Raw genomic sequence first — 27,431 nt, forward strand, 5'->3', positions numbered from 1 at the left:
GAGGTATCTTTTAGTTTGAGCATTCGGCCCTGCATTGAGGACAAACTAGGGAATTCAGCTTCACAAGAACAGGTTACAGACTTTGATGTTACTGCAAGCCCTAAAGGGAAAAATGACAGAGCTGCCCTGAATGACAGGGAGATCTGGCGTTGTAGGATTAATAGCCGAGAACATGGATTGCCTTCAAAGGTACACTTCAAAATATTATTTTAGCCTCAAATAGGGTTTATACATGCTGATTTTGTTTTTTTCCTGTTAACTGCTTAAAATGTATGTGTCACTCACAGTGAATGTTCCCATTTGGCCTGCTTCTCTGTATCCAGCTGTCTTTTAATTGAATGACTCTTCTTTGCTCGGAGTTTGTTGCGTGGGGTTTGTGGTGTGTTTTGTTTGTTTTTTTTTTTTTTTTTTTTTTTGGTGTGTGTGTTGTTTTTTTTTTTTTTTCCTTTAAATAGAGATGTTTGACAGCTTTCTCTACTGAAGTGGAAGCATTGACAGAGAAAATACTACATGTAACTCTTTACAGCAGGTGTTCTGATTTTATGTAGGTAATCTTTTTAGTTTTGCTGTTCTCTTTCTGGGAAAACATTGTGAATGTGACTTTCAGACACTTGTCATGTTTACACTTAATAGTCTACCAATGCAAATTTAAGTTAATGTCACATGGAGAAAATAAATTAGAGAATAGTAGCTCTAACTTGTTCCACAAATGTTTTTGTATAGCTGTTAATATAAATATTTGGTTGGAAGAGGGAAGACCAAGGGGCTTGGACTCTAAAACTTGTTTTGTTATCTGTTACCAGCTTTTATATGGCTTTGTCTCTTACTCTGATAATCAAACTTAAGATTTTTTCCTTTTTTTTTCCCATAGAATAAAATAGAAGGCTTAAATGTTTTGTCAAGCTTATTAATCTAAGTGTAGAACTAAGCTTGAAAAATTCATTTGATTTTAATGAACTCAGTCAAAACTGGTACTTTAGATAATGCTTGGATTATTTAATAGGCGAGTGCGACTGAGATGCATCCCCTTATTCTTTCCTGTGTTTGTTTCATTGTATACTCTATTTTGTCTCTACTCTGCTTTACACAGAAAAGATGAAAATTTAACAGGAATGATCAGTGCAAATTGCAGTGTCATTTTTAGTGAACCTTCTTTGAGAAGTTTAGATTCTGGTCATGTTCTTCTTTCTCTGCTGGAAAGCTGAGCATCCCATGGTACCCAGAACTAATTAATAAGATGCTTGCTTCTACTCTGACATTTGGTGTGGAATTTTTGGACTGAGAGAATTTTGTACTTCAGAAATTCAGTACTATGTGGAAAGATGATGATGGCTTTAGTGATGTTCTTTTTAAGTATTTATCAACTTTTAACAAAAAAGGCAAATTTCTCCATGGTTTCCTGTGCGTGGTGTGATAATCACGCTTCGAACAGGATCAGAATCTTAACTGTGGATGTCTCATTAAAATACTTAATTCTCTGACAATACTTGAATAAGCATTTTGAGGCAAATCTCCAGCTTTTAATTGGAATAAGATGATGAAAATTCTTGGTTTTAATGTATTTTAACTGCCCAACATGCTTTCATTCCTTCAGATCTATTTCCATGTATTTGAAAATTTGGTATACAAGGGGTTCTATGCATGGTTTTGTTTTGAAATTTGTTTACCTAAATCTGATCTCTTCTGGTATCTATGGCATAAATGTAGCATACAAAACTAAACACGTTACAGGTTAGAGAAGAATAACTGCCCAAAACATTCTGCTGAAATGAGGAACGCTTGGGTTAGTCTTTGGGGCACATCAGGATGACTGACTGGATTTCTAAAAGAAAGACGTAACCTGCAGGAGTGGTGAGCGTGTCTTGGTGGTACAGGCTTCTCCCTGTTGGATGTCTAAAATTTTTAGACTAAAAAGGACCACCGGAAAGGTGAAGCAGTAACATCTACACCTTTTTACACTAACTAGGCTGTTTGATTCTATGGAAGTACTACATGTTTTGATGCTTCTGTCACTAGTACTTAACAAATAAATCATCATGGTTATGGTAATATTCTTCCTTATCTTTCAGGCTAGAGATCCTCAACAGGAGGCTAAAGAGGAGTTGGAGAACTTGAAGAAGCAGCATGATTTATTGAAAAGGATGCTAAAACAGCAAGAGCAATTAAAGGCTCTTCAAGGAAGACAGGCAGCTCTTCTTGCTTTGCAGCATAAAGCAGAGCAAGCAATTGCTGTCATGGATGATTCTGGTATGTGGAATGATGGTGTGTCTTTGATAGCATGTTAATATGCTGATTGAATGATGAAAGCTGCAATTGTGGAATACACATTAAAAAGTCTCTTTTTTTATAATGCACTTTAAAAAAAAAAATCACTGCAAGGCTTCCATTTCTGAAAATAAATGACAATGTAACATTGTAAAATTACGTGTCAGTTAAACCCACACAGCTGATTTTATGGCTTGTAAAATTCTGAAAGGGAGATATTTGCCTCCTAAGAATTAGTCTACCTCATCAGATTAGGAGTCTGCCTCTCATCTGCATTGTTGTACCAAGCCTCTGAAGAAAGGAATCAGAGTGGGGGATATGGTGTTCTCTCTCTTTTTACATCCTTCTGGCTATAGGTAGTTGGTGGTTTAGAGGTTTTGTTTGCTTTTTCATGGGATTTTTTTTTTTTTTTTGTGGCTGGTTGCTTGACAGCTTAATGCCATTGCTAGACTAAGGTTTATCTGATAAAAGGAAGGAGGAAGTTACTAAAGCAGTTAAATAAGTAAATATTAAACTAGAACTCTGAAATTCTGTGGCATGTAAATCGGGTGTGGGTTGCTGATAGTAGAGGACCACCATTATGTTATAACATTCAATTCAAAAGCATTATTTTAATTCAGTTTTATATATTCCCAACTTTTCAGAAGTTACTTTTGGGACACAGACTTCTTTTTGATATTTGCTTATCTGCTTAAAGAGTGTCAGCAGAGCTGTTTTCTCAAGACTTCACTTGTGAAAGGGAGAAAGTTGTCATTGATTTGTGCACTGTTGACATGTGGATTATCTTTTGTTTCTTGGAAATTTGTACTGAGCTCGCTCTCCCCCCAGTCCTGTTCATTTCTCTTTGGAAATTGGGTACAGTTGTGTGTGCATTCATAGGGAATGACATTTTTGCACTGAGCAAGTTCACATTCAGTGTGTGTTACTGTTCCCCATTAAAGTTGCCATTAGGCTTGATAAGAAGGTAGATGGGATGGCAGTTCTTACTACACTTATTTTTTTGTATTTAAAATAAATTGATTTGTATATGTATAAGCATTGATTTCTACAGTTTACAAAATTTCTCTTTAAGGTTTCTTGCTCTTCCTGCCTCTTCTTTTGTCCTTAATTGGATAGATTATAGGAAGGAAAGTGGAACTAGTTGATGAAAGTCTAGATTTTAATGTAAGAAGAGAAGTGGGGAAGTTGGTAGATAGAGAACTTCTAGAAAGCTACCACAGGAGCAAAAGAAGCAAGTGCCATAGAAAGGTGTTTGCTCGTTTTCAGTAACTGCTTTTCTCTTGTTTTTTCTGCAGCAGTAGACCTGTGATGAAATCTGCTTTCTCTTATTTTCTCAAATATACAAAACTCCATCTTGATGAGGAGTGGGTAGATGAAGTGGGTAGAAAATAGAATTACTTATGATAACTTAGAACATTTTTAAAATTCTTTGTTTTGTTTCACCTTTCCACTTCTGTCATTCTTTAATAAGTTTCTTACTGCTGCTTGTGTTGACTGACTTTAAGGTATGTGGTATGTGCCAGAACTGTAGGGCAGGAAATGTAAATATTCAGATACAACACGGGGCAAAAGAAATATTTTAAAATTTGAAAACAGTAAAACTTCATTGTTTGGGTAACAAAATCTTGATCTATGGGCAAAATGAATAATATTTGTGCTTGATTTTTCTTATAAAGCATTGGTTCATATTTGGGGAAAGAGTTATTTGGATCTCTCCACTGCTAGTTCCATATCTTAGTACTGTTTGAACTTCCAGGGAGGGGAAAAAAGCCTTCTTTTTAATGTATTTCTTTCAAAGCTTTTGAAGGACAACTCCTCAAGACTGTGTTTGCAGCTATAAAGATTACAATTTATTCCAAGATGAAAGCTTGGTGTAGTATTAATTTATTATTTTAAGGAAGTAATATTACATACACTGTTCTCAGTTTGACTGTACTAACAACTATTTCTAACAAGCAAAATGTTTTCATCAACCTCAGACTTGATGGTTTTCACTTTGCTTTGAACTTTTCAGCAAAACACAGAATAGAGTTACAAAGTCCTTTTATGGTTCTTCACAGAGGAGCTGTAAGTTGATTTACTAGTATTTCTGTAATGCAAGTAATCTTTCAAGAGTAAAGTTGGTGGGAAGGACATGACATTAAAAATAATTGCTGTATTTTAAGAGGTGCAGTATATTAGTGTTTTTGTTAAACCAGACATTTTCATCAAATAGCCTGTATTTCATTGCTGTGGAAAGTATTTCTATTTTTTCCTTCTTCTTCTTCTGCATGCCCAGTTGTAACAGAGACTACAGGTAGTGTTTCAGGAGTAAGCCTTACATCAGAACTCAATGAAGAATTGAATGACTTAATTCAGCGCTTTCACAACCAACTTCATGATTCTCAGGTCAGTCCTTGGATTGCGCTCTAAGTTCTGCCATGGTCTCATCTCATTCTTTTGAACGCTGCAGTTAGATATTTGTCTTGCTTATTTGTGTGCATATGCTAGTAGAGTAATTAGGGTTCCCTCAAACTTGACAGCTTAGCATCTTTTTGTTCTTAATAGTCATTAGCTGACTGATCTTTCTGTCTCACAGTTTTCCTTGCAAATCCAGTGTAGTTTCTATATTGCTGAATAATTATGAATTAACTCAATATATTAACTGGGATATCATGAGAAGTCTTTTCAGTATCAGTTTCCCTTTATAATGTTCTTTGCTCTGGTTTGAGCTTAGCAAGCCTGTAAGGGGGTTTTCGTTTCTTAAAATTTATTTGGCTTTTTAAACAGTGCTCTAAATAAAATGAAATTACTCTTTTTAGACGCAGTCTGTACCAGACAATAGAAGGCAAGCAGAAAGTCTTTCACTTACTAGAGAGGTTTCACAAAGCAGAAACTCGTCAATGTCTGAACGCCTGTCAGATGAGAAGGCACAGCTTTTTAACAAGATGCGAATGTTGCAGGGTAAAAAGCAAAAAATGGACAAACTGTTAGGGGAACTTCATACACTTCGTGACCAACATCTAAATAACTCCTCCTGTAAGTAAATATAGGCAGAACTGTGTCTTTTCAAGCATACCACTTTTTTTAATGGGTATATTTGTTACATGGTCTTTTAGCTTGCAACTGTTTAGTAAAATGAGAGTGATAAAGCTGTGCTGGGGCAATATTATGTAAATGGTTTTTAATGCTGTATAAATTTCTGGCTTGATGGGAGAGCTCTAGGAGTAATGATAAGTGTTTTTTGCTAGTAGTGCTTTAGTTTATAACATCAAAGTTGTCTAATGTGAGAATGTGATGACACGATTTTTTTCTTCAAGGCTTGTCTGTGACACAGCTGACCTGTGGATCATAGCATATGAACTTGAACTCTCTGTATTTATATCACTGTACATCTGTGTTTATGTGCTTGGCACTTCAGATGTTAGTTGCTCAATGGTGTTATGGGGTTTACTTGTCTGCTACCAAAAAACTTTCTCAGGCACTGATCTCAGGGACTTCAATTATAGACTGTACCAGGTGGAACTCAACTGTCTGAATGGAATAGAGTTTTGACGTGTTTTTTTAGATGGCTTTTTCTTCTTAATGTCTCGATATGGGCCTACTTGATGCTCTCATTTTCTAATTCTAGAAATACATTTGTACATGTGAAGTTTGTCCTATAGCTAAAAACTTCTGAGGGGTGATCACAGTGTATTCTGGGTAACATTAAGAAATGAGGCACTGGAAGCATGCTCCTGGAAAAGGGCAGACTGCTTTAATAGTTATGTTACCATATCCCATCTTTCTACATGTACTTAATTCATATAATATGAACTTATTTGGATATGATTTCATGTAGCTGGAAAAAAGCAAACATCAAATTTCAAGTCTATGTTCTACAGCATGTAGACAAAAGAGCTGAGCAGAGGAAAAAAAAATTGTAGTATTTTTATTGTGTTGAAATGTTTTGTTTTTTTTTTTTTTTTTAAAAAGCAATTCAGCCATAAACCCTTAGAAAGAACTCTTTGGGCAGACCCATAGCACGAAAGTTTCCTCTTCTGAAGTTTGATGAAGCTAAAAGGAACTGACTGAAGTCTCGTTTACAAAAGCTACTTACTACTTTCTGCCTACTGGCATTGCATGCCATGAAACTTAAGACAAAAGCATTTGTTCTTCTAAGAAAATAAATTATTAACTTCTGTTTCGTATGTTGGCAGTATTTCCGGTAGTTATATTTTAACATAATGCACTAAAGCAGATTCCTTTTTGCAAGTTGTTCTGATGAGCTGTATTTCTTTTATGTAGTTTTTCCTGCTTCAGGTTCTCCTCAAAGAAGTATTGATCAAAGAAGTACAACTTCAGCTGCTTCTGGTCCTGTAGGCATAGTAACTGTTGTCAATGGCGAATCAAATAGCCTGGCATCTGCTCCCTATCCTCCTGATTCCTTGGTTTCCCAGAATGAGAGTGAAGAAGATGACAATCTAAATCCAACGGAAAAGCTCCAGTAAAAGTTCTTGATTTTTTATTTTTATTTTTTGTTTTGCATACTGTGCTTTAGTGATTTTGAGTGTTACTTTTTTAATAAGTTCTGTGCTAAGAAACCACTTCATATTTTAATCTACTTAATTTAGTATTATAGACCATTTAGTAAATGGCCCAGGACACTTAAATAAGTTCAGAGCTTCAAGGAGAAGGCTCTTATAACTAGGAAAATGGCAGGAGACTCTTAAGAACTATAAATATTATATATGCTTTTCGACTCTATGTAGATTTGATTAATATGGCAAAACACAATTTTTTTTTTTTTTACCTCAGGAAGCTAAATGAAGTTCGTAAGAGGCTGAATGAGTTACGTGAGTTAGTTCACTACTATGAGCAAACATCTGATATGATGACAGATGCTGTGAATGAAAACACTAAGGAAGAGGAAGAAACCGAAGAATCAGAAAGTGATTCTGAACGTGAGGATCCACAGCCTGTTACAAATATTAGGTTGTCATATTTTTTTGTCATCCTAAATTTCTGTAGCTAAGTTGTTACAGGTTTCCTGAAGCAGTATGTTATTTTAGTCAACCAGAAGAAACTTAATGCTGTGATGACATTAGCTTTCCAAAATTTTTAATTTGAAGTAGCTTTCTTTTACAAATGATTATATAATAATCTTGTCTTTGGTAACTTAGTTATATAGCAAATGTAGATTAGATTGGACATTCATGAAATGACTATAAGAGACTTCTAAATCTGTAGTTCTTTTGGGTTTAAGCAGTGAATTATGTATATGGAATTCCACTGGAAGGACAACAGGCCTAGACTAGATAATTGGAATAAAACCAAACTTCAGTTTAGAGAGGCGTTTAGAGCTATAGTCCAGTTGGGCAACTGTGTGCATCAAGGATCTTCTCTATGCAGAAAGCAATACTAATTTAGGTGTGAATCATCCAAATCTTTTATAAGATAGACATATACCTTGAAAACCTCTTGTATTGTTGTAGATATAGCAGATGATGATTTGTAGCTGCTTCTGATTGCTTAAAAAAATTTAAAAAAAATCTGTTGGAGAGATGGATATTGATAGATTCCAGATGTCTGGACAGATTTTATATGGGGTTGATTTTTTTTTTGTTTGTTTTGTTTTTTAAAAGGGTCAGGACAAATTCCCATAAAAGCCAGTTAATAAAACGGCTGAAGTAAAATTCCACCGATATCAGTTCTTAAAAAGTTAACATGAGTAATGCATTTTGCCCTAGAAATCCTCAAGGAATCAGTAGTTGGAGTGACATAAATAGCAACTCAAATGTACAGTGTGGAACTAATAACAGAGATGGAAGACATCTTAATACAGACTGCGAAATAAATAACAGATCTGCTGCTAACATAAGGACTCTAAAAATGTCGTCAACTTTAGGTATGTTCTGAAATCTTCTAATTACTTTTAGTCTTGGTACAAATAATTCTGATAGCTATAGAGAATTTGGGAGAACCTTGTTTGATGCGCAGAATGTTCAAAAGCCTAATCATTAAGCTGATCTTTTTCTAATGTCCAGTAATTACAGTGGACTTCAGAAGTTCAGTAATGTGTCACTGGTGCTGTTTTGTTTCCTCCTCTCCCTGCCTCCAGACTGTCATAATAGAGAGGATGGCAAAGATACTGATCTACCCCAATGTGAAGATGAAGAAGTGGAAGAAGATAGAGTTAGTGAAGATTCTGCATCTAGTCACAGAAGCAGCATGGGTGATGCTGCTGGAGATGCTGAGTTTGAGCAGAAGATCAATAGGCTTATAGCTGCAAAACAGAAACTTAGACAATTACAAAACCTTGCTGCTATGGTGCAGGTATTTTATGAATATAAATTTGTGCAACAAAAATGTATCTTATTTCATGTAATGTATAACTTTTAATAGGGGAAATCACTCTCCTTAGTATAGTATTCAAACTACTCATTTTTATGCTGGGAAAAAGGGATACCGCTTGGGTTTTTTGAAGGCAAGAGTGATACTTCCTGGAGTTCAAATCTGGAATTTTACTGGGGGATACTAACCTAACAGAAGAATGGCCTTAATACCTTAGCACTTGGTTACAAAATAGAAACCAGGAAGTATTAATATTTTTTAAATTATACTGATCTACATATTTAAGCTTATAATGAATATTCATCAGTTTTAGTATTTGAATCCTAGGTTTTGCAGCATTGTTCAATTTAAAATCTTCGGATGTTGCAATATGTTTGAGTTGGGGTGTTTTGGGTTGAGTTTGGCGGGGGTGTATTTGGATTTTTTTTTATAATCTCGAGGGCCAGCTATGAATTGACACTATTTTTAAATTTAGAATATCTTATGCTAATTTAGTGATGTTTATTAAAAACGTTTTCATGAATCTAATGCACCTGCAGAGGCTCACATTTGAGCACTGTTTAGTGTAATATCCACATACTGAATACACATAGGTGTATCAGAAATGTAAAGGCTTTATGTGAGAACTCTAAAACCAGTCTCAATAAGAAAGTGTTTTCCGTAAGTATAAACACTCTGCTGTTATTTCAGAATTATACTGCTATCAAAACTTCTCAGTATCTGGGTCAGGCTTGTTTTTATCATCACTATAGAGATGTTAACTGTACAGTAGTATAAATCAGAATTAGATAATACAGCAGCTCCCTTAATAAATAACCTAATTAATGGCATATCTTCAATCTTTCCTTCGTGTTTAGAAGGCTGCTTATCTGTATGTACTGAGTAATGGTACTGTAGGTTGGCATAACTGTGTCATACTTGGTCACTGATGATAATCTCTCCTGTTCAGCAGGTTCTGTATTAAGAATGATCATGTTGGAAAACAAAAGAAGCAGTGGCTACAGCTTTAATATTTTCAATTTAGGTTGAGAACTGAAAATAGAAAAAGAAAACAAGAGAAGTAGAATAGAGAACCACGTAGAAGACTGTCTCTAAAATATTTTAGATTTGTCTTTCAAGAGTAATTATGGTTTTATTTTAAGCTGTTAATAGTAACATTTAACTTCTTGACTACAGTATTTAAGCACCCTTGTTCACCTCCGTTTCCTCTTTTCACCTCCCCCTTTGTTTCTTGACATGTCTGTGTGTTTCTATCCACTCAGTTGTAGGGATAAAATACAGCTCAAGTGGTTCATGCTTCCAGAGACAAATTGTTTTGCATTTGTAGTGGAAATTTCAGTAGCGTGAGCTTTAACTTTAAGATAATTTAACTTAGAATTTAAAGTCATGATACCATGAAGATGATGACTTCTCAGTTTATGTGATCTGAACTAAAGATAAAGCTATTCAGACTGTTTAGTTTTGAAAAATGGGTTTAGACAAATGAAACTTTTTACGTTTTGTGTGTCAACTTGGAAATAGCCTAACTGCCTTCCTGACAACCTTTTAGGATGATGATCCAGAACCTCAGACAACAATTGCAAATGCATCTAATATTGGTGACTTGTTTTTGGGTGAGATGGAAGAGACAAAGCAGCAACCAAACAATGTCCGAGCTAGTACCAACAAGTTACAAAAAGATGTAGGACTGAATGAAAAAACAAGGTATGCCTTTGTCAAAAGGTAATACAATCATTCTTTAGGCAACTTCTTGCCAAGTAATATGGGGATAACTTTATCTACACAGAGAAAAGTTTTATGAAGCTAAACTTAAGCAGCAGCAACAGGAGCTTAAGCAGTTACAAGAAGAAAGAAGAAAACTGATTGAAATTCAAGAAAAAATTCAGGTGTTACAGAAAGCATGTCCTGACCTTCAAGTAGGTGGAATGTATTTCTTTGCTTTCTTAAGCTGTTGAACAACAAAACATAAAATGTATTTCACACCATTTTTTCACTATAAAAACTGGAAAAAAACTTTAAATTGGCAGTACTTGTATCCTGTAAGCAACTGGACTTCTAAGCCGATAGAAGAGCTCTGGTTATCCCATTACACTGTAGGTTCTTGCTCAGCGGTTGCTGTGTTCAGCTCTAATTTCACTGTAGTATGTCCTCAAAAGCCTTGATTTAAAATCTTGAAAGACACAGAACCTTCTTTCTTGCTTACAGCTTGACATTTGCCTGTCTGTACCTGCCAGTCACCTCATCCTCACTCCTCCCTAGCCATTTGCATGGTCTGGTATTTTGAAACAATATTGTGTCTTGTAAGCATGATCAACACTTTGTTGTAGTCAAACTTAACTACACTGTACTGTATTGTTTCTCATACACTTTGAAGATCAACTTTTTTCCTATGAAATAAGCAGTAAATTATCAATACTGTGTGCATCTACAGCATTATGTAAGATTATACTACATAAAAATAAGGTTTGTAGATTCCTGGCTAAGTTCTGAAATAAGTATTTAGCCTTAATTTGAAAATATCTTTTTGGTGAACACTAATTCTCCTGTCTCATAAAGACTGAACTGTGTTGGGTTTTAACAACAGGTAAGTTTTAGGCAGTTACTGTACTCTATTTTGCCATTTTGCTTTTTTTTTTTTCAGTTGTCAGCTGGCTTGGGTGACTGCACAGCAAATAGACAGGCTTCACCAGCAACATCAACTCCGGCCATGAATGAGTATAACACAGCTGGCAAGCCTTCACTTGAATTTGATGAATCTGTACCGGTAGGCAATGAGGTATTTCATACTTGATATTCTGTGACTTAAAAAAGGTTTAAAAAGTCAAAAGGTCTCAGTAACTTGCACACATTTTTAAGTATTTGGCATGGGGAGTGGAGTAGTAACCACTCTAACAAAGTGTGTATAACTTCTTCATTTAATTTTTGGAAAGAAAGAAATATTGACCTGAACTGGCAAGAGATCTTTACTCAAATATAGCAGTTGTTGCCAAATATTAATGTGGAAGTTGAATTAACTTTGAATTTGTACTGTCAACATTTGATAGCGTATACCACAGGCAGGTCATCTATGAAGAAAATGCTGGCAGTATTTGAAACCTAGTTTGTTTTCTATGCATCTTTCTTCCTCTTTTCCCCTGAAGTTCATATCTTAAATAATGATATGGATATTACTTAGTCTTTCTGAAAATTATGATCATATTTGTAGGTGTGGAGGGTTATGGGATGAAAACTGCTGGCTAGACTTGACATCTGAAACAAATATCTGAAAAAATACCTTTTTTAATAGAATCAGAGAATGTTAGGGATTGGAAGGGACCTCAAAAGATCATCTAGTCCAATCCCCCTGCCAGAGCAGGAACACTTAGTTGAGGCTACGCAGGAATTGTGTCCAGGCGGGTTTTGAATGTCTCCAGAGTAGGAGACTCCACACCCCCCCTGGGCAGCCTGTTCCAGTGTTCTGTCACCCTCACTGAGAAGTTTCTTCTCAAATTTAAGTGGAACCTCTTGTGTTCCAGTTTGAACCCATTACCCCTTGTCCTATCATTGTTTGTCACCAAGAAGAGCCTGGCTCCATCCTCGTGACACTCATCCTTTATATATTTATTAACACTAATAAGGTCACCCCTCAGTCTCCTCTTCTCCAAGCTAAAGAGACCCAGCTCCCTCAGCCTTTCCTCATAAGGGAGGTACTCCACTCCCTTAATCATCTTTGTGTCTCTGCACTGGACTCTCTCCAGCAGTTCCCTGTCCTTCTTGAGCTGAGGGGCCCAGAACTGGACACAATATTCCAGATGTGGTCTCACCAGGGCAGAGTAGAGGGGAAGGAGAACCTCTCTTGACCTACTAACCACTCCCCTTCTAATACACCTCAGGATTCCATTGGCCCTCTTGGCCACAAGGGCACAGTGCTGGCCCATGATCATCCTGCTGTCCACCAGGACCCCCAGGTCCCTTTCCCCTACGCTGCTCTCTGATAGGTCATTCCCCAACTTACACTGGAACCTGGGGTTGTTCCTACCCAGATGCAAGACTCTACACTTTCCCGTGTTAAATTTAATTAAATTTTTCCCCACCCAGCTCTCCAGCCTATCCAGGTCTCGCTGGATGACAGCACAGCCTTCTGGCGTGTCAGCCACTCCTCCCAGCTTCATGTCATCAGCAAACTTGCTGATAGTACACTCTATTCCCTTGTCCAAGTAATTGATGAATATATTGAATAATATATTGAATATATTGAATAATACTGAACAGTACTGACCCCTGAGGCACTCCACTAGATACAGGCCTCCAACTAGACTCTACCTCATTGACCACGACTCTCTGGCTTCTTCCCTTCAGCCAGTTTGCAGTCCGTCTCACCACCTGATCATCCAGTTCACACTCCCTCAGTTTGGCTGTAAGAATGCTGTGGGAGACTGTGTCAAATGCCTTACTGAAGTTAAGGTAGACCACATCCATCGCTCTGCCATCATCCATCCACCTCGTTATGTCCTCATGAAAGTCAATGAGGTTGGTCAAGCACGACTTCCCCTTGGTGAAGCTATGTTGACTGCCCCTAATGACCTTCTTATCCTTGATATGCCTTGAGGTGGCACCAAGGATAAGTTGTTCCATCACTTTGCCAGGGATGGAGGTGAGGCTGATTGGTCTGTAGTTACCCAGGTCCTCCTTCCTGCCCTTAATAGACTTTCTTTGTGAGTTGCATCAGCATTCTTGTAAGCTTTTTTTGACAGTTTAGGTGAGGCTGCTTGGGCAATGCCTGTATTACTGTCATTAAAAGCCAAATTTTTGTTTTCCAAGAAGAGAATATCAGAACTTTGGCATCTTCCAAATAAGCATTATAGGACAACGTATCTCTTTTCACTGAATAAAAGGTCTGAATTCTTCCTGATAAAAAGAAGCTCTCTCTAAAATGATTCTGCTGATGCAATTGTTAACACTTTACAAACAGTTTGTGTTATTAATTATCAAACTACGTATAGACTTTAGCTGGAAAACTTCTAAGCACCACCAGCTAGTTCAGTTGCTTTTAGACTTGAGTCCATTGTCACTTGCCGTTCTCTCTTAAGTCTGTGTTTTCCAGTCTGGTTCGCTTACACAGTTGTTTTATTGTGTTACGCTGTTAATGTGTTTGTAAAAGTACCTTGCTGTTTATGCTTTCACTGTATCTAATTTAAGGTGAAGGCCTCTTTCTTACCTGTATCTTTACCCGTTATGTGGTGTTCTTTGCAAATCATGGCTTCCTTAGGTCTTGTTCAAACATACACGGCACCTTGAAGTTTCCGCAGGTTGCAAGAAAATCTTTTTGTTGCATTCTCTGCTTTATCAAAGAAGTACTCTGCACAATTTTCAGGTGTCTCCAGGTGGTAGTATTCTACCATGCTACTTAGAGAGCTAACTAATAATGCATAAATTATATGAAAAAAACAGCCTGCAGTGAAACATGTGCTACTTTTCTTGAAAAATTCTGTCCTATAATGTTTCATTACCTTCTTAGATTTTGTAGTATTTGAGATAAATAATGAATACTGGATGTATTTTGCAGCTTTCTCTGGCGTGGCCTCAGTTACAGTACAATACCAATACCTAAGCAAAAAGGTATAAGCGTAGTGTCAAATACAGGAATTCTAACTTGCTTTAGTTTAGGTTGTATTTATTTTGTTTCTATTCTGATGGTTTCTGTTTTACTGCAGTTATGGTCTGAGATGAGAAGACATGAGATTTTAAGAGAAGAATTGCGACAAAGAAGAAAGCAACTGGAAGCTCTAATGGCTGAGCATCAGAGGAGGAAAGAGCTCGCAGAAACAATATCTACTGTTGCTGCGTCTGTTAAAAGTGAAGGATCAGAAGCTCAGCGTACTCCACAGCAGAGTAGGACTGAAAAGTAAGAACATGAGTCAGTGTTATTTGGTGCTTCTGTTAAGCAAGATGTCAGCCTTGGGGCAGTTTCTTGTTTTCATCTAGCACTGAACATGATGATATGACAGAGCAATAAATTAATTTCTTGACTATATAAAGTGACTGTTAGTTGGTAACTTGCCAGTTTTATGGGTCTTCCCAAGTATATTTAGTATCCCTAGGTGAAAAATCACCTGAGGAGAATGTATGGAAAATGCCAAATGATTGGAGTAATTTTTCTTAATCTCTACACCATTTGTAACAATAGTAAAGTGATAGTTTTCCAAAACAGTAAATAGTTTTATTTAACTGTCCCAGTATCAGAAGAATACTAGTTTCATTTTATATTGGTGAAGTAATGTTTAAATTACTTTTGGTGCAACTTGATTAATTGAAGATAGACAGTCTTGTAGTTGTCAACACATTGTTCTAATAATTTGTCATAAACCAAAAAAACCAGTACTCCTCCCTTCCCAAACATCCCTCTCTTTTTTTCTATTTTTATTCCTTCCCCCTCCCCCTGCAAAAAAAAAAAAAAAATGTTCAGTAGGACAATGGCTACCTGGGGAGGTTCTACGCAGTGTGCACTAGATGAAGAGGATGGAGATGAAGATGGTTATCTCTCTGATGGAGTTGGTCAGGCAGAAGAAGAAGATGATGATGCGTCAAGTGCGAATGACAGTTTCTCTGTTTATCCCAATAACAACGTACCAGAAAATGCGTATTTTGTTAAAGAAAACAAGGATAGGTTAGTGGCATTACTTGTTGATTTGATGCTTGTCAGAGTATGTTTGAAAGGGGTGGGAGAAGCATTGCATTAATTACAAGGCATCCTTTTACAGCAAAGTGCAAAGTCCTGCTTGCTATGGAGCTCTGTGTGATGGTACTTTCTTGTCTGAGTCTCTGTAGCTGCAATGTGTATAGCTAATTTGATTATTTATTCCATTTACATTCGTATTAAATGTCTACTGTTGAGCTCTGCAGTTGTGTTACAGTAGTTCCTTGTGTTACATGTTGTTTAAATCAACTTAAGATAACCTATATGAAATTTTTGCTGTGATATTGATTAGTCTCTTCAAAAAAAGTAATTCAGAGAATTAAACTAACTGATTTTTTTGCTTTCAAATTGTTGGCTTTTGCAGCTTTAAAAACTATTTCATATTAGATTTATTTTTAATTAACATGAATATTTTAAACTCTTGCTTGCCTGGCTGATTTCCTTAGTAAACTTTGTGTGACTAGATGAAAATTCCATATTAAAAGTAATGTATATCTCTTCAATTGGTTTCCTCTGTTTTTGATACCAAAATAATTTTAGTAGATAACAACCTTCTAGTCAGTAGCTGAACCTCTTAATTCTTAATTTATTATGTTGGTGGCTTCTATTTTCATCTGAGTACCTATTATATATTGGTAATGGATGATACTGAAAACAAGATCCAGAAACATCCTTAGCATTTATTTTTTGACAGTGGTTGTCAGTTGAATGATTGCTGTCTGATGTTTGTTTAGGCTAATGTTGGATTGACAAAATCACATGGGTCATCAGCTGGCATGCTGAAATGGCCTGTTCCAAGTGAGTTGTTGATGTACAACTGAAACATAATTTGGATACTGGAAGTACCGTAAGAAGTGGTTTGAAATGTCAGCTTTTGTCGTCATTCTTCTTTTTCCCCTCAACGCAGGTGGAAAAATTACCGTCCTCTTTCAGCAGATGGAAATTATCGTCCATTGTCTAAGGCCAGACAACAGCAAAACATAAGTATGCGACGTCAGGAAAACCTTAGGTGGATGTCTGAACTTTCATATGTGGAAGAAAAGGAACGATGGCAAGAGCAGATCAATCAGTTGAAGAAACAGCATGAATTTAGTGTCAGCATTTGTCAAACTTTGATGCAGGATCAGCAGGTAAATATGAAGAGCAGTTATTTTGCTGTTCTTACTTTGTCTTTTTGGTTTTGATTTTGTTTGTTTGTTTATTTTTTCCTCTAAATGTTTCCAGCAATAAGTTCTATTGGTCACTGTCATGTATTTTCTTTCCACAGACCCTCTCTTGTCTTCTACAGACTTTGCTTACAGGCCCTTACAGTATGATGCCGAATAATGTTGCATCTTCACAAGTACATCTTATTATGCATCAGCTAAACCAGTGTTACACTCAACTGACATGGCAGCAGAATAATGTCCAGAGGTTTGTTGCCTGTACTAGTGTTCGACTGTGGATTTTGAAATGCTTCAGTAACAAGAGAACATGGTTATGTGAATAAAAGATTACAGATAATGGTTAAATATGAGACTATTGAACTTCTGAGTTGATTACAAGTTTTTGAAATTGTATGCAGCATTTTTGGTTGTTCTTTTTTTACCACTGCTTTAATGCATGAGATGCTTCTTTTTTGAGTAATTTTTCATGAAGAGAACTGAGAGTTGGCATCTCTTCCAAAAATCTGTTGCAATACCTTTATTTGGCTTTTTTGGTTTAGACTTACCTTCCTTGAATATGCTTGTATGTCTGTAGTCTTTGCTGCCTGGCAAGATTCTGGATTCTAATGGTTGTGGAAAGATGGTGGAAAAGCTTTTTGTACTTTCTTAGTGTTGTCAGTCAGAATTTATGCTTACTTTTGCTACATTTGTATGTACTACTTTTGCCTTCTGAAGAATGATCTTTTTTGAAAAAAAAAAAAAAAAAAAAGTAGTAATAGTAATTTTAACTTACCACATGAAACTTCAAACTCTTCATCTCTTTTTTTCTATTCAATAAGCGGTATGTATTCACTGGCCTCGTAAAATTTTAAAGTATGCCACTTCTGTAAATATTTTGTATCTTTGGTATTTTATATTCATGTTTCATTTTCAGCCTGCTTATTTTTTTGGTATCTAGTCAATGTTTTGTTGTTCTTGCAAGAATGTTTAACTTCTGTAAATATGACCACTAGTACAGAGTGGTTGATTTTAATCCTGAGTGACAAATGGTTTTAAATACAAGTTGGTTTTGTTGTGTGTGTGTGTTTCGTTTTTTTTTTTTTTTTTGGTGTGTGTGTGTGGGTTTTTTGTGTGTTTTTTGTTTGTTTTTTTTTTTTACTGTCTTAATGGAGCAGATCTTTGCATACATTACATGGGGCAAGTGAAATAATAGGAATCTCAAATTACTTGAGTATAGATTTACAGCACTGCCTTTTTCCAAGTGCTTGTTTTCCCTTGTTTTCAAGGTTGAAACAAATGTTAAATGATCTTGTGCATCAACAAGAACAACGACGATATGAAGAGAAGTCATCAAGAAAGGATAGAGGCAGTAGTGTACCCCCACCTCCATCTCCTATTTTCTGTCCGTTCAGCTTTCCTCCACAAACTTTGAACCTGTTTAATGTACCAGGATTTACTAATTTTTCTTCCTTTACTCCAGGTGAGTATTACTACAGGTGTGAAAGGTAATATGAATTTTTAAAATTACCATTCCCTCATGTAATTGCAATCTTAATATGAACTCTGATTTTTCCTTTATATTGAAATGGTCTTAAACAGTCCTTGAATGAACATGCTAATGAGCGTGTTAATGTTTATTGACCAACAATAAGCTTTTGCACACTTTCAACAATCATTTAATTCTGTTCTAAGTGAACCCTCTTATTCTAAGGTGACACTTGGTAATTATGTCTCTTTTTCTGAGAACTTCCAGTGCTTATTTTTGTTTGAAGTACCTGTGAATGGAGTGTGTTACTAATTTGTGTTCCCATCAGAGATACAGAGTAACTGGTGACTTGTGTACAGTGTTGCTAATCTCATTACCAAATCTACTTTAACTGTTTAATTTGAAATGGAAAAAAAAATATGTATTTTACTATATCATTAGAAGCTTTTAAAGCTGTCTTAATAAAGTATTTCAGCCTTTTCACAAAACCAAGAAATAGGCAGAAACCTAGATTGTAGCTTTCAGATTTTAAAGTCTGTGTTTTGTTTAAGGTTATGTGGAACCTGCACAGAAGAATAGTTATGTTCAGTTTGCCACTACTTTAAAGATTCTAAAATTAAAATAATTATTTTGAATTTGACTTCTTTGGCCCTGTGAATCACAGAATCAACTGGGTTGGAAAAGACCTCAGAGATCATCAAGTCTAACCCTTGGTCCAACTTCAGTCCATTTATTAGATCATGGCACTAAGTGCCATGTCCAATCTCAGTTTAAAAGCCTCCAGGGACGGTGAGTCCACCACCTACCTGGGTAGGCCATTCCAGTCTCTGACCACTCTCTCTGTAAAGAATTTCTTTCTAATATCCAGCCTAAATTTCCCCTGGCAGAGTTTAAGCCCATGCCCCTTTGTCCCATTGCTAACTGCTTGGGAGAAGAGACCAATCCCCACCTGGCTATAAGTTCCCTTCAGATAGTTATAGAGAGTGATGAGGTCACCTCTAAACCTCCTCCAGACTAAACAACCGCAGCTCCCTCAGCCTCTCCCCATAGGTCTTGTGCTCAAGTCCCTTCACCAGTCTTGTTGCTCTTCTCTGGACCCGCTCCAGCACTTCAATATCTTTCCTGAACTGAGGGGCCCAGAACTGAACACAATACTCCAGGTGTGGCCTCACCAATGCAGAGTACAGGGGAAGGATCACTTCCCTTGTCCTACTGACCACGCTATTTTCGATACAGGAATGCTCTTTTTTGATACAGGAATATTTGTACAATTGCAAATTTCTTGTCACTTTGATGGTTGCTGAAGTATTGATAAAGCCTTTATGCAGACAGAACTCTGTCTTTTGGAACTGATGTCATTTTTACCTTCACTTGTAGGACCCCTTTATTGGGATTTCTTGAATTTCCTTCATCTCTCCACTAATGGGATTGCAATGGCATGTGTAGTATCCAATAATGTTTGAAACCTGCATTTAAGATAATTTTGATTATTACAGTGCTTTTAGGATGACAACAGTTTTTGCTTACCTTCCCCACTGTATTTTGGCTTCATAATTTTATGTTGCTACACAATATGTCTCAAATTTGACTTATCACACAGATAATTGAGGTAGCATTTTCTGACTTGTTTCCTTTGTAGATATTAACTATAATCCAGTGTTTCCTTCTGGTTTTGGAGATTTTGCACACAATATTTCTCCACACAGCAGTGAGCAGCAGCAGCAACATCCTCTAGATCATAATGCATCTGGGAAAACTGAGTATATGGCGTTCCCCAAACCTTTTGAAAGCAGTTCCTCTAGTGGAGCGGAAAAACAAAGGTATTTAATGTGACAGTGCAACTCTGCTTTAATGATTTTTTTCCTCTCCTTGCTCTCCTTTCTGGGGATTATGGGAATTCCTCATTCTTTTTGGGTATTTATCTCCCAGGTAAATAATGGAATTACAAGATGAGCTTCACTTCTGCAGTTTCCAGTTTAGATATTTTTACTTTTTTTTTTTTTTTCTTCACTAAAGTGTTCTGGTTTTCTGTATATTAACTAATGCATTGTTTCAGAAATATGTTAAGGTGAAATACAGTGTTGGAGTGGTTTTATACATTTTTTAAATGGAGGAAGATTTCATTTTGATGGTTTTTGAAACTGAGCTGTTTGAACAACTAGAGGTTATAATTTCAGTGAATACTTACTTTTTGTGCTACTGTAGATTGTAATGAATGTTGTTTTAAGAAATGTTTTGCCTTATAAAATTATTTGAGCACAGCAATAGCTGCATAAGTATATTGAGGATGAAATCAGTGATAAATGTGAATTTCTTCAGATGTCTTCTGGTTTACATTTGGAAAAGTTCTCACTAGATTTTTTTTTTTCAGTGTTAAGTTGATGACTAAGTAACTCAGGCAGAAAACTTGTATTATGTATGTAGCTATTTGCCTGGCAATGCATGCTGTTTCTATCTGAGAGACTAGGTTATGATATATTGTTGTCTGTCTGTCTTCCTGACAGAAGGAGTCACAGACAACCTGAAGAGGAAATGGAAAAAAGATCAGCTTGGCTTAATGATAGCCAGGATGTGAAAAAAGATGATCAGTCTCAGCTGAAAGCAAGTTTTGCTGTTTCAGTACAAAACATTGCTTCCAATCATAAATATCAGTCTGATATGAGCAGGAGAAGAGAGTTTGATGAAGAGTCTTTGGAGAGTTTTAGTAGCATGCCTGATCCAGTAGACCCCACTACTGTGACAAAGACATTTAAATCTAGAAAAGCATCAGCACAAGCAAGTTTGGCATCAAAAGATAAAACACCTAAATCGAAGAATAAGAGGAAGAGTTCTTCTCAGCTAAAAGGCAGAATTAAAAATACTGGTAGGTTGTAAAGTAATCTTAGATACCATGTCAAACTCAAGTTGGATTGCAATCATTACATTCCAAAGGTTTTACTCTGCATAAATGGTACCTATAATAATGAAAATAAGCTATTGGTATATGAATTCATTTTACATAACTACATAAGGATTTTTATTATTTCAGTAAATAAAAAGCGTAACTGATTAGGACATCATGATTTGAATGGATAATGGATGCAGATGCACTAAGATTTGGAATAAGTCACCAGAATTATCTTCATTATGTCTTCATGTTCAAACTGGATGACTTACTGAAAGATGTGCTTCGGTAAAATATTGAATGAGAAGGGCAGTACCAGTATGTGTAGTTGCAGTCACTGCATGGCTCCAGTGTATAGAGGAAAAGTTTGGTCTAGGAAACATCCTTGGTGTTTCTCATCTTAGAGCTTGCTCTTCAACAATTTTTTAGAAGTAATAAAACATTTCATAAGCTCTTTTCTTTTCTTCCTTTTCATTCCCTCCCGTAAGATTATGAAAGTGCCAGTGCTTCTAGTGTGTGTGAACCCTGCAAGAGCAATAAAAGCAGACACTCTAAAGAGGCTGGTCATGCAAAGGTTTTCAGCAAAAGGAATCGGGAACAACTGGAAAAAATCATTAAATACAGTAGATCTACAGAAATGTCTTCAGGTATTCTTCTGTGAATGTCAGAGTAAAGGACCTCCATACCTAGTAGTCAGCACGTTATTTAAAAGCAGTGTATTATGACAGAATGACAATATAGTATTTTTAGCATGTGGATTTTGCTTTTCAATTTCTAAGGATGCTGTAAACGTAAGTGTGTAAAAAGTTGAGTATTGGTTGCTTTTGGGTGTTTTCTGTAGATTGGATACTTGATTGAAGTTATTTAGAAACAGTCCTTTTACTGTAAAACAATCAAAAACCTAACCAACCAATAACCTCACCCATTTGTTGGTGTTTTTATGGAAAGTAACTACACAATGCTTGAAACTTTGTTTAGTGTTTAAACTACATCCTGTATTGCATACATGTTTTCTTTCTATTGATGCTTGAAGGAGCTCTATCAAATATCATTAAAACTCAGTCTTATAACATCACATAAACCCTTACATTTTTGCCATCTGTACCGCTTTTCTTGCATCTAGATCATAAAAATGTTCTCTTCTGTGTCTTTTTAGGTTCTGCCATTACCTTTGTTTCATTTGAAAGATGAAGATATTTTAATCATTGTAGCACAATGTACAGCTTTGTCAATGTAGCTGTGTCCACACTAAGAGCTGTTTATTGGTTTATGTAATAAACTTTTACTGGCAAAGTTCTCACAATAAGCAGCTGTGATGTGGTTTGGATGACTAAGCAATCTTCCTCCTGCTGTTTTGTATAGACCCTGTCTTTATTTCTGGTGCGCATTTTTGTGTTTATCACTGTCTATCCCCACTTTCCTACAGCGCATGCTAGGAGAATTCTGCAGCAGTCTAACAGAAATGCATGCATTGAAGCGCCAGGTAATGCATTCACTGCTTAGCTTCAACAATGTCCTGTTACTTTTTTTTTTTTTTTTCTCTCAGCTTTGGTCCTAAAACTCAGACTGTTTAGCAGATGTTGAAAATTAGTACTATTGCAGCACCTTCTCTATAAACAAGACAGGATAAGTTACTTGTAATTTGCATGAAATGCAATGATATAAACTACTTTGAATTACAGTTGTGGAAAATGTGTTTATCATGTTCTTAGTCACAATTGCAAGTGGAAAAATATGCAGGTAGATAGTACAACAGAAAACTAATTTCAGTAGGTATTTTTAGTATGTTTAAAAGCTACAATTACATTTTGTTAATGAGGAGAGGAAAGTGATTTCTGGTGGCTTATTAAAGGTTGAAAAAACTTGCCTCTGCTTAAAATTACTGGTAAACTATTTGCAAATAATCAAGTTGCACAGTAACATGCTGTACTGCTAATAACTTCATTAACTTGAATACTAACAAATATGCATCTGTTAAGCTAAGCTGAGTTTTCCAAGTTTAACTTTTTTCCATTCAACACTTGCCAAAATATGTATGTAATAATTTAACTGTTGTGATGCAAGGATAATCCTTAACTTCCAAAGGAACAGGACACTTCCTAGGGAGCACATTGTCTTCTCATACATATGTAATAGGATTGAAGGGTAAGAGGTGTTATGTGAACGGAAGTAATATTAGACATGTATGAGAATGTAGGATTCATGCTTGTGTGGGAAGGAGTGGCTTTCTTGAATTTGATCTAGAGTTTTCTTAATATTGTCGTGTTGCGAAAGTGTGGACTACTTGTATTTTATCAACTTGAGACCTTTGGCTATCTTGTTTGAAATATCTTAAACTCCGTTTTCAGTGTTGAATACCTATTCTGAAGGCTACGTTGTTGTGTGTGGAGTATTCTCTTTATTAAAGAATACTTCCTAAAAGTATTGTTCAGTATTGTAAAATAAATTAATCCTATGAATGCTTCATATTTTATTTTGTGTGTGAAGGACTGCATAAAGTATTATTTCAGAATGTTTAAGTCTTTGTTACCCTCCAATAAATGAGAAAGTTTAAAGAAAGCAGCTATATAATGGAATCTACAGTGACTGAGATATAATTTGTGTACCTGTAACTTGGATACCTAATAGGCAATTTTCATTCAACTGGATGCATGTCAGGTACTTAATGAGTTCCTTTTTTTTCTGCAGAAACTGGTAGTGATCTTTCTATGTTTGAAGCTTTACGAGACACAATTTATTCTGAAGTGGCAACTCTTATTTCTCAAAATGAGTCTCGTCCCCACTTTCTTATTGAACTTTTCCATGAGCTTCAGCTGCTAAATACAGATTACCTGAGGCAAAGAGCTCTATATGCTCTACAGGTATGCATAAAATTTTTGATCTTGTGTATGAATTAAACAAATATTAGATGCTTTTTCATAGCTTAGATTTATTATCTTTTCCAGGATATAGTGACCAGACATTTATCTGAGAACAATGAAAAAGGGAAGTGCACAAAATCACTGAATTCTGCAGCATGGATAGCATCAAATTCTGAACTCACTCCCAGTGAAAGCCTTGCTTCTACAGATGATGTAAGTTTTCAAGTTCAGAAGCTAGTTTAGTGTCAGCTTTTCCTATCTTTCAATTTACATGCATGCATGTGTACTGAAATATTCATACTAGCAACTGATTTTTTCTAAAATTAATAGTGACTTATATAGACTTTTCAAAACAAAGAAATGCAAGAGAATCTTAATGCAAAAATTATTAAACGTGGTAGGATACTTGATGCTGGAAATGAGTGACGTATCAGGGAGGAATAGAACTTGGAGAGAGACATAAATCAGAAACTGACATTCACAAAGAGGCAAAATCCTCTTGTGAGTAAGGTCAGGGCAAGATCACAAGATTCGGCAGGAATTTTGGGTGTGTTTTTTTTCCTTGTATTTTAGAAATCACTGATGCCTTTGCAGTTTCTTACATATTTTATAATTGAAGTGTTTGAAACAACCATGGTAGAATCACCTCATGGATTGATATCCTGAAAGTAAGGTTGTCCCCCAGGCAGGCAGCCTGGTGACAGGTTTTGGTGCCACAGCGTGTGGCTGAAAAGAATTGTTGGCTTGTTGACACATCTGTGAGAGGATGGTGCATTCCTGTTTAGTATTCAGTTGTTTGGTGTTTTTTAGGAAACCTTTGGCAAAAACTTTTCTACAGAAGCGTGTCAAGATTGTGAACAAAATGATGCAGACAATGGGAGTAGTATGTCTACATCTTCAAATTTTGAACCCTTTGCCACTGATGACCTTGGTAAGAATGGTGGGATTTACGATGTCTGTGTTAACCCCTCCCTCCTAAAATAGCTGCAATTGTCTACTTGTAAATAGTATACTAGTATTTGATTTTCAGTGTGCCAACCACATGTTTTGTAAAACAACACTTAGAGAAATTAGTCACTTGTGAAACACTTCAGAGTTGATCAAAGTGTGTAATCAAATATTATAACTCTAGTACAGTTATATGTAGATTTCAAAACTTTTGGCTTTGAATTCATTTTTGTTGTTGTTTACTTGTCTATCAACTGAAAACTTTATTTAGATTAAAAGGTGTTTTTATTCTAAATATAGGCAACACAGTGATTCACTTAGATCAAGCTTTGGCTAGGATGAGGGAATATGAGCGTATGAAAATTGAAGCTGAAAGTACCCTTGACTCTGAGGGCTGCTCTAGTAATTTTCAGGGTGCTTCTGCTGCTAAATTAGAAGGTATGCACATATATATGTATTTTGCTTAGTTTTAGAAAATAATTATTCTAAATATTAAGAATCATTTAATTGGCTGGCTTATTTTCTTCTTCGTTTATATTGAAAACTTAGCAAAGTTTCAAAGGATCATTAAGTAAACAGATTTATTTTAAAAAAAGGAAAATATATGGGTTTGAAATCAGTATTTCTTTAATAGTAATGTTGAATGCCTTAAAAATGCTGTGGTTTTTGTTTGTTTTTTTTTTTTTAATGAGGTCCAAGTGCCAGTGAATGTCTTCCTGTGCCACAGTCAAGTGAAGCTTCTGCTGTTCCATGTCCTCATATAGACACTCAACAGCTTGACCGGCAGATTAAAGCAATTATGAAAGAGGTCATTCCTTTTCTGAAGGTAAGAACTCTTTTCAATAATGTGTGAATTAGGAAAATAGGAAAAGGACCAGCTTGATTGCATAGCAAAACATATTTAAAGTTGATAACTTAGATTTTATTAGCAATAGCTGTCAATAAATATGTGTTAAGTTGTAGACCTTGCTGAGGATGAAGTAAGGACTAAGTACTCCAACAGAAAGATTCCATGGAGTTTTTAATAGAAGAAATAAATGGTAAGCTTTCTGGATTGCATAGGGCTGGTGGACTTGACATCAAGAAGGATAGATATTTCTTTGTTTGGAGCTGACCAAATTAAATAGAAATGTTTGAGAATGTGTTTCTGAAATATTTGCTGCCTTTCAGCAAAGAGAACTCAGATAATTCTGATTAAAGCTGTTACAGACAGTGTAACCTGAGATATGTTCGAAGAATACCTGCCTGAGCTGTTGATTTTTAGCATTATTTTCTCCTGTTTACGGATATTTTTAAAGTTTTTGAGAGCTTGTAATTTTCTGTGAATACAGATGAGAAATGTACTACTTTAAAGGAGAAATAGTCATATTCATTCTTTTCAGGGTTGAAGAGCAGAGAAGGTTGAGTTGTAAGATGCTTCAGTTATCTCCCTGATACCTTTCATAATATGTGCAGTATGTAAGCTTAGGTTTGTTTAATAAGGTACTTGGTTGATGCTAGTTCTGAAAAATATTTTTGCTATGCCACAGTCTTAATGCCTGAAGACGACTGTTTTGTTTGCAATTTTAAGGAAGCTTACAACAGCAGATATGTTAACATAGGCTTTAATACATTTGAGTACACAGCCACAATGTATGAAGGTTCTTGGTTTGTCCAAATGTTAAAATATGACATGTACTAATGTGTTGGAAAAGTGAGGTAAAGCTTTGTGTGTCATGGCCAGTTGGTCATTAACGCAGTACGGTATCTGCTATAACCGCATTCCCATTAGTCTGTTTTGCGAGATGGGTTAGGACCTGTTCATGGAGTGCTGTTCCCTCAGCAGGCAGGTGATTTTGTTTTTTTTTTTTAATATAAATGAGTTTCAGTATTTGAGTTGACAGCTAATTGTTTTTTTTAAGTGGTAACTAAGCTCATTCTGTGATACTTGTTTAGGAACACATGGATGAAGTATGCTCTTCACAGTTACTGACATCAGTAAGACGTATGGTCTTGACTCTTACACAACAAAATGATGAAAGTAAAGAGTTTGTGAAGTTCTTTCATAAGCAGCTTGGCAGTATACTTCAGGTTAGTAGTTTTTCAGTGTTGTTTTGCAACACTGTTGCAACTTGGATAATGAGCTACAGATAAACCAGCTTCCCTGAAGTAGTTATTTTACAACTTCAATGGCATAGCTGTTCTCTTCTCCTGTGAGGAAAGGTTGAGAGAGTTGGGTTGTTCAGCCCAGAGAAGAGAAGGCTCTTGGGGACCTTATTGCAGTCTTTCAGTACTTAAACAAGTCTGTAAGAAAGATGGGGACAGACTTTGTATCAGGATGTGTTACAACAGTACAAAGGGTAATGGTTTTAAACTAAAAGACGGAGGAGATTCAGGCCAAACATGAGGAAGAAATTTTTTACAATGAGGGTGGTGGAACAATGGCACAGGTTGCCCAGAGAGGTGGTAGATACCGCATTCCTGGAAATATTCAAGGCCAGGCTGGATGGGGCTCTGATCAACCTGATTTAATTAAAGATGTCTCTGCTCATTGCAGGGAGGTTGTACTAGATGACCTTAGAAACATAGAATAGCTTGGGTTGGAAGGGAGTTTCAATGATTATGCTTCAGCTTTGATACAGCAATGAGGTATTACCTTGTTTGCTAAAATTAAAGCTTTACCATGCACAGAACTTCTTTTCCATCACTGCCAACTAGTAAAAGGTTTATCTCCTGCCTGTGGCTGTATTCAAGGAGAGATCTGTGATATTCTTCATAGACATTTAGTGTAAATTCCTGAAAATCAATAGGCTGCTGTTTTCAGTCTTTTTTTTTTTTCCCAAGCATAGAATTTATATCAATAAATTGATAAGTT

General features: G+C 36.0%; 1 protein-coding gene across 27 annotated transcripts in view; it reads left to right on the forward strand.

Annotated features, from left to right (window-relative positions):
* PCM1 (pericentriolar material 1) overlaps positions 1 to 27,431 on the forward strand; it is a 47,350-nt gene that overhangs the window by 9,072 nt on the left and 10,847 nt on the right. For 7 of the 27 annotated variants that reach the window (XM_065837225.2, XM_071807555.1, XM_065837223.2 and 4 more), the window contains 26 exons: positions 1 to 189; positions 2,070 to 2,247; positions 4,544 to 4,653; positions 5,067 to 5,283; positions 6,532 to 6,730; positions 7,042 to 7,218; positions 7,974 to 8,131; positions 8,345 to 8,559; positions 10,127 to 10,281; positions 10,364 to 10,493; positions 11,219 to 11,353; positions 14,271 to 14,461; positions 15,023 to 15,223; positions 16,161 to 16,383; positions 16,521 to 16,666; positions 17,685 to 17,878; positions 19,524 to 19,704; positions 20,389 to 20,747; positions 21,257 to 21,415; positions 22,195 to 22,251; positions 23,457 to 23,629; positions 23,714 to 23,842; positions 24,440 to 24,560; positions 24,878 to 25,015; positions 25,270 to 25,403; positions 26,513 to 26,647. In XM_065837225.2, coding sequence (XP_065693297.2) covers positions 1 to 189; positions 2,070 to 2,247; positions 4,544 to 4,653; positions 5,067 to 5,283; positions 6,532 to 6,730; positions 7,042 to 7,218; positions 7,974 to 8,131; positions 8,345 to 8,559; positions 10,127 to 10,281; positions 10,364 to 10,493; positions 11,219 to 11,353; positions 14,271 to 14,461; positions 15,023 to 15,223; positions 16,161 to 16,383; positions 16,521 to 16,666; positions 17,685 to 17,878; positions 19,524 to 19,704; positions 20,389 to 20,747; positions 21,257 to 21,415; positions 22,195 to 22,251; positions 23,457 to 23,629; positions 23,714 to 23,842; positions 24,440 to 24,560; positions 24,878 to 25,015; positions 25,270 to 25,403; positions 26,513 to 26,647 — 4,404 coding nt within the window. The remainder of the gene's footprint in view (positions 190 to 2,069; positions 2,248 to 4,543; positions 4,654 to 5,066; positions 5,284 to 6,531; positions 6,731 to 7,041; positions 7,219 to 7,973; positions 8,132 to 8,344; positions 8,560 to 10,126; positions 10,282 to 10,363; positions 10,494 to 11,218; positions 11,354 to 14,270; positions 14,462 to 15,022; positions 15,224 to 16,160; positions 16,384 to 16,520; positions 16,667 to 17,684; positions 17,879 to 19,523; positions 19,705 to 20,388; positions 20,748 to 21,256; positions 21,416 to 22,194; positions 22,252 to 23,456; positions 23,630 to 23,713; positions 23,843 to 24,439; positions 24,561 to 24,877; positions 25,016 to 25,269; positions 25,404 to 26,512; positions 26,648 to 27,431) is intronic. The other 20 variants (XM_065837238.2, XM_065837239.2, XM_065837240.2 and 17 more) reach the window with 16 other exon arrangements.

This window comes from Patagioenas fasciata, chromosome 4 (genome assembly GCF_037038585.1).
Source record: "Patagioenas fasciata isolate bPatFas1 chromosome 4, bPatFas1.hap1, whole genome shotgun sequence".
Taxonomy (NCBI): domain Eukaryota; kingdom Metazoa; phylum Chordata; class Aves; order Columbiformes; family Columbidae; genus Patagioenas; species Patagioenas fasciata.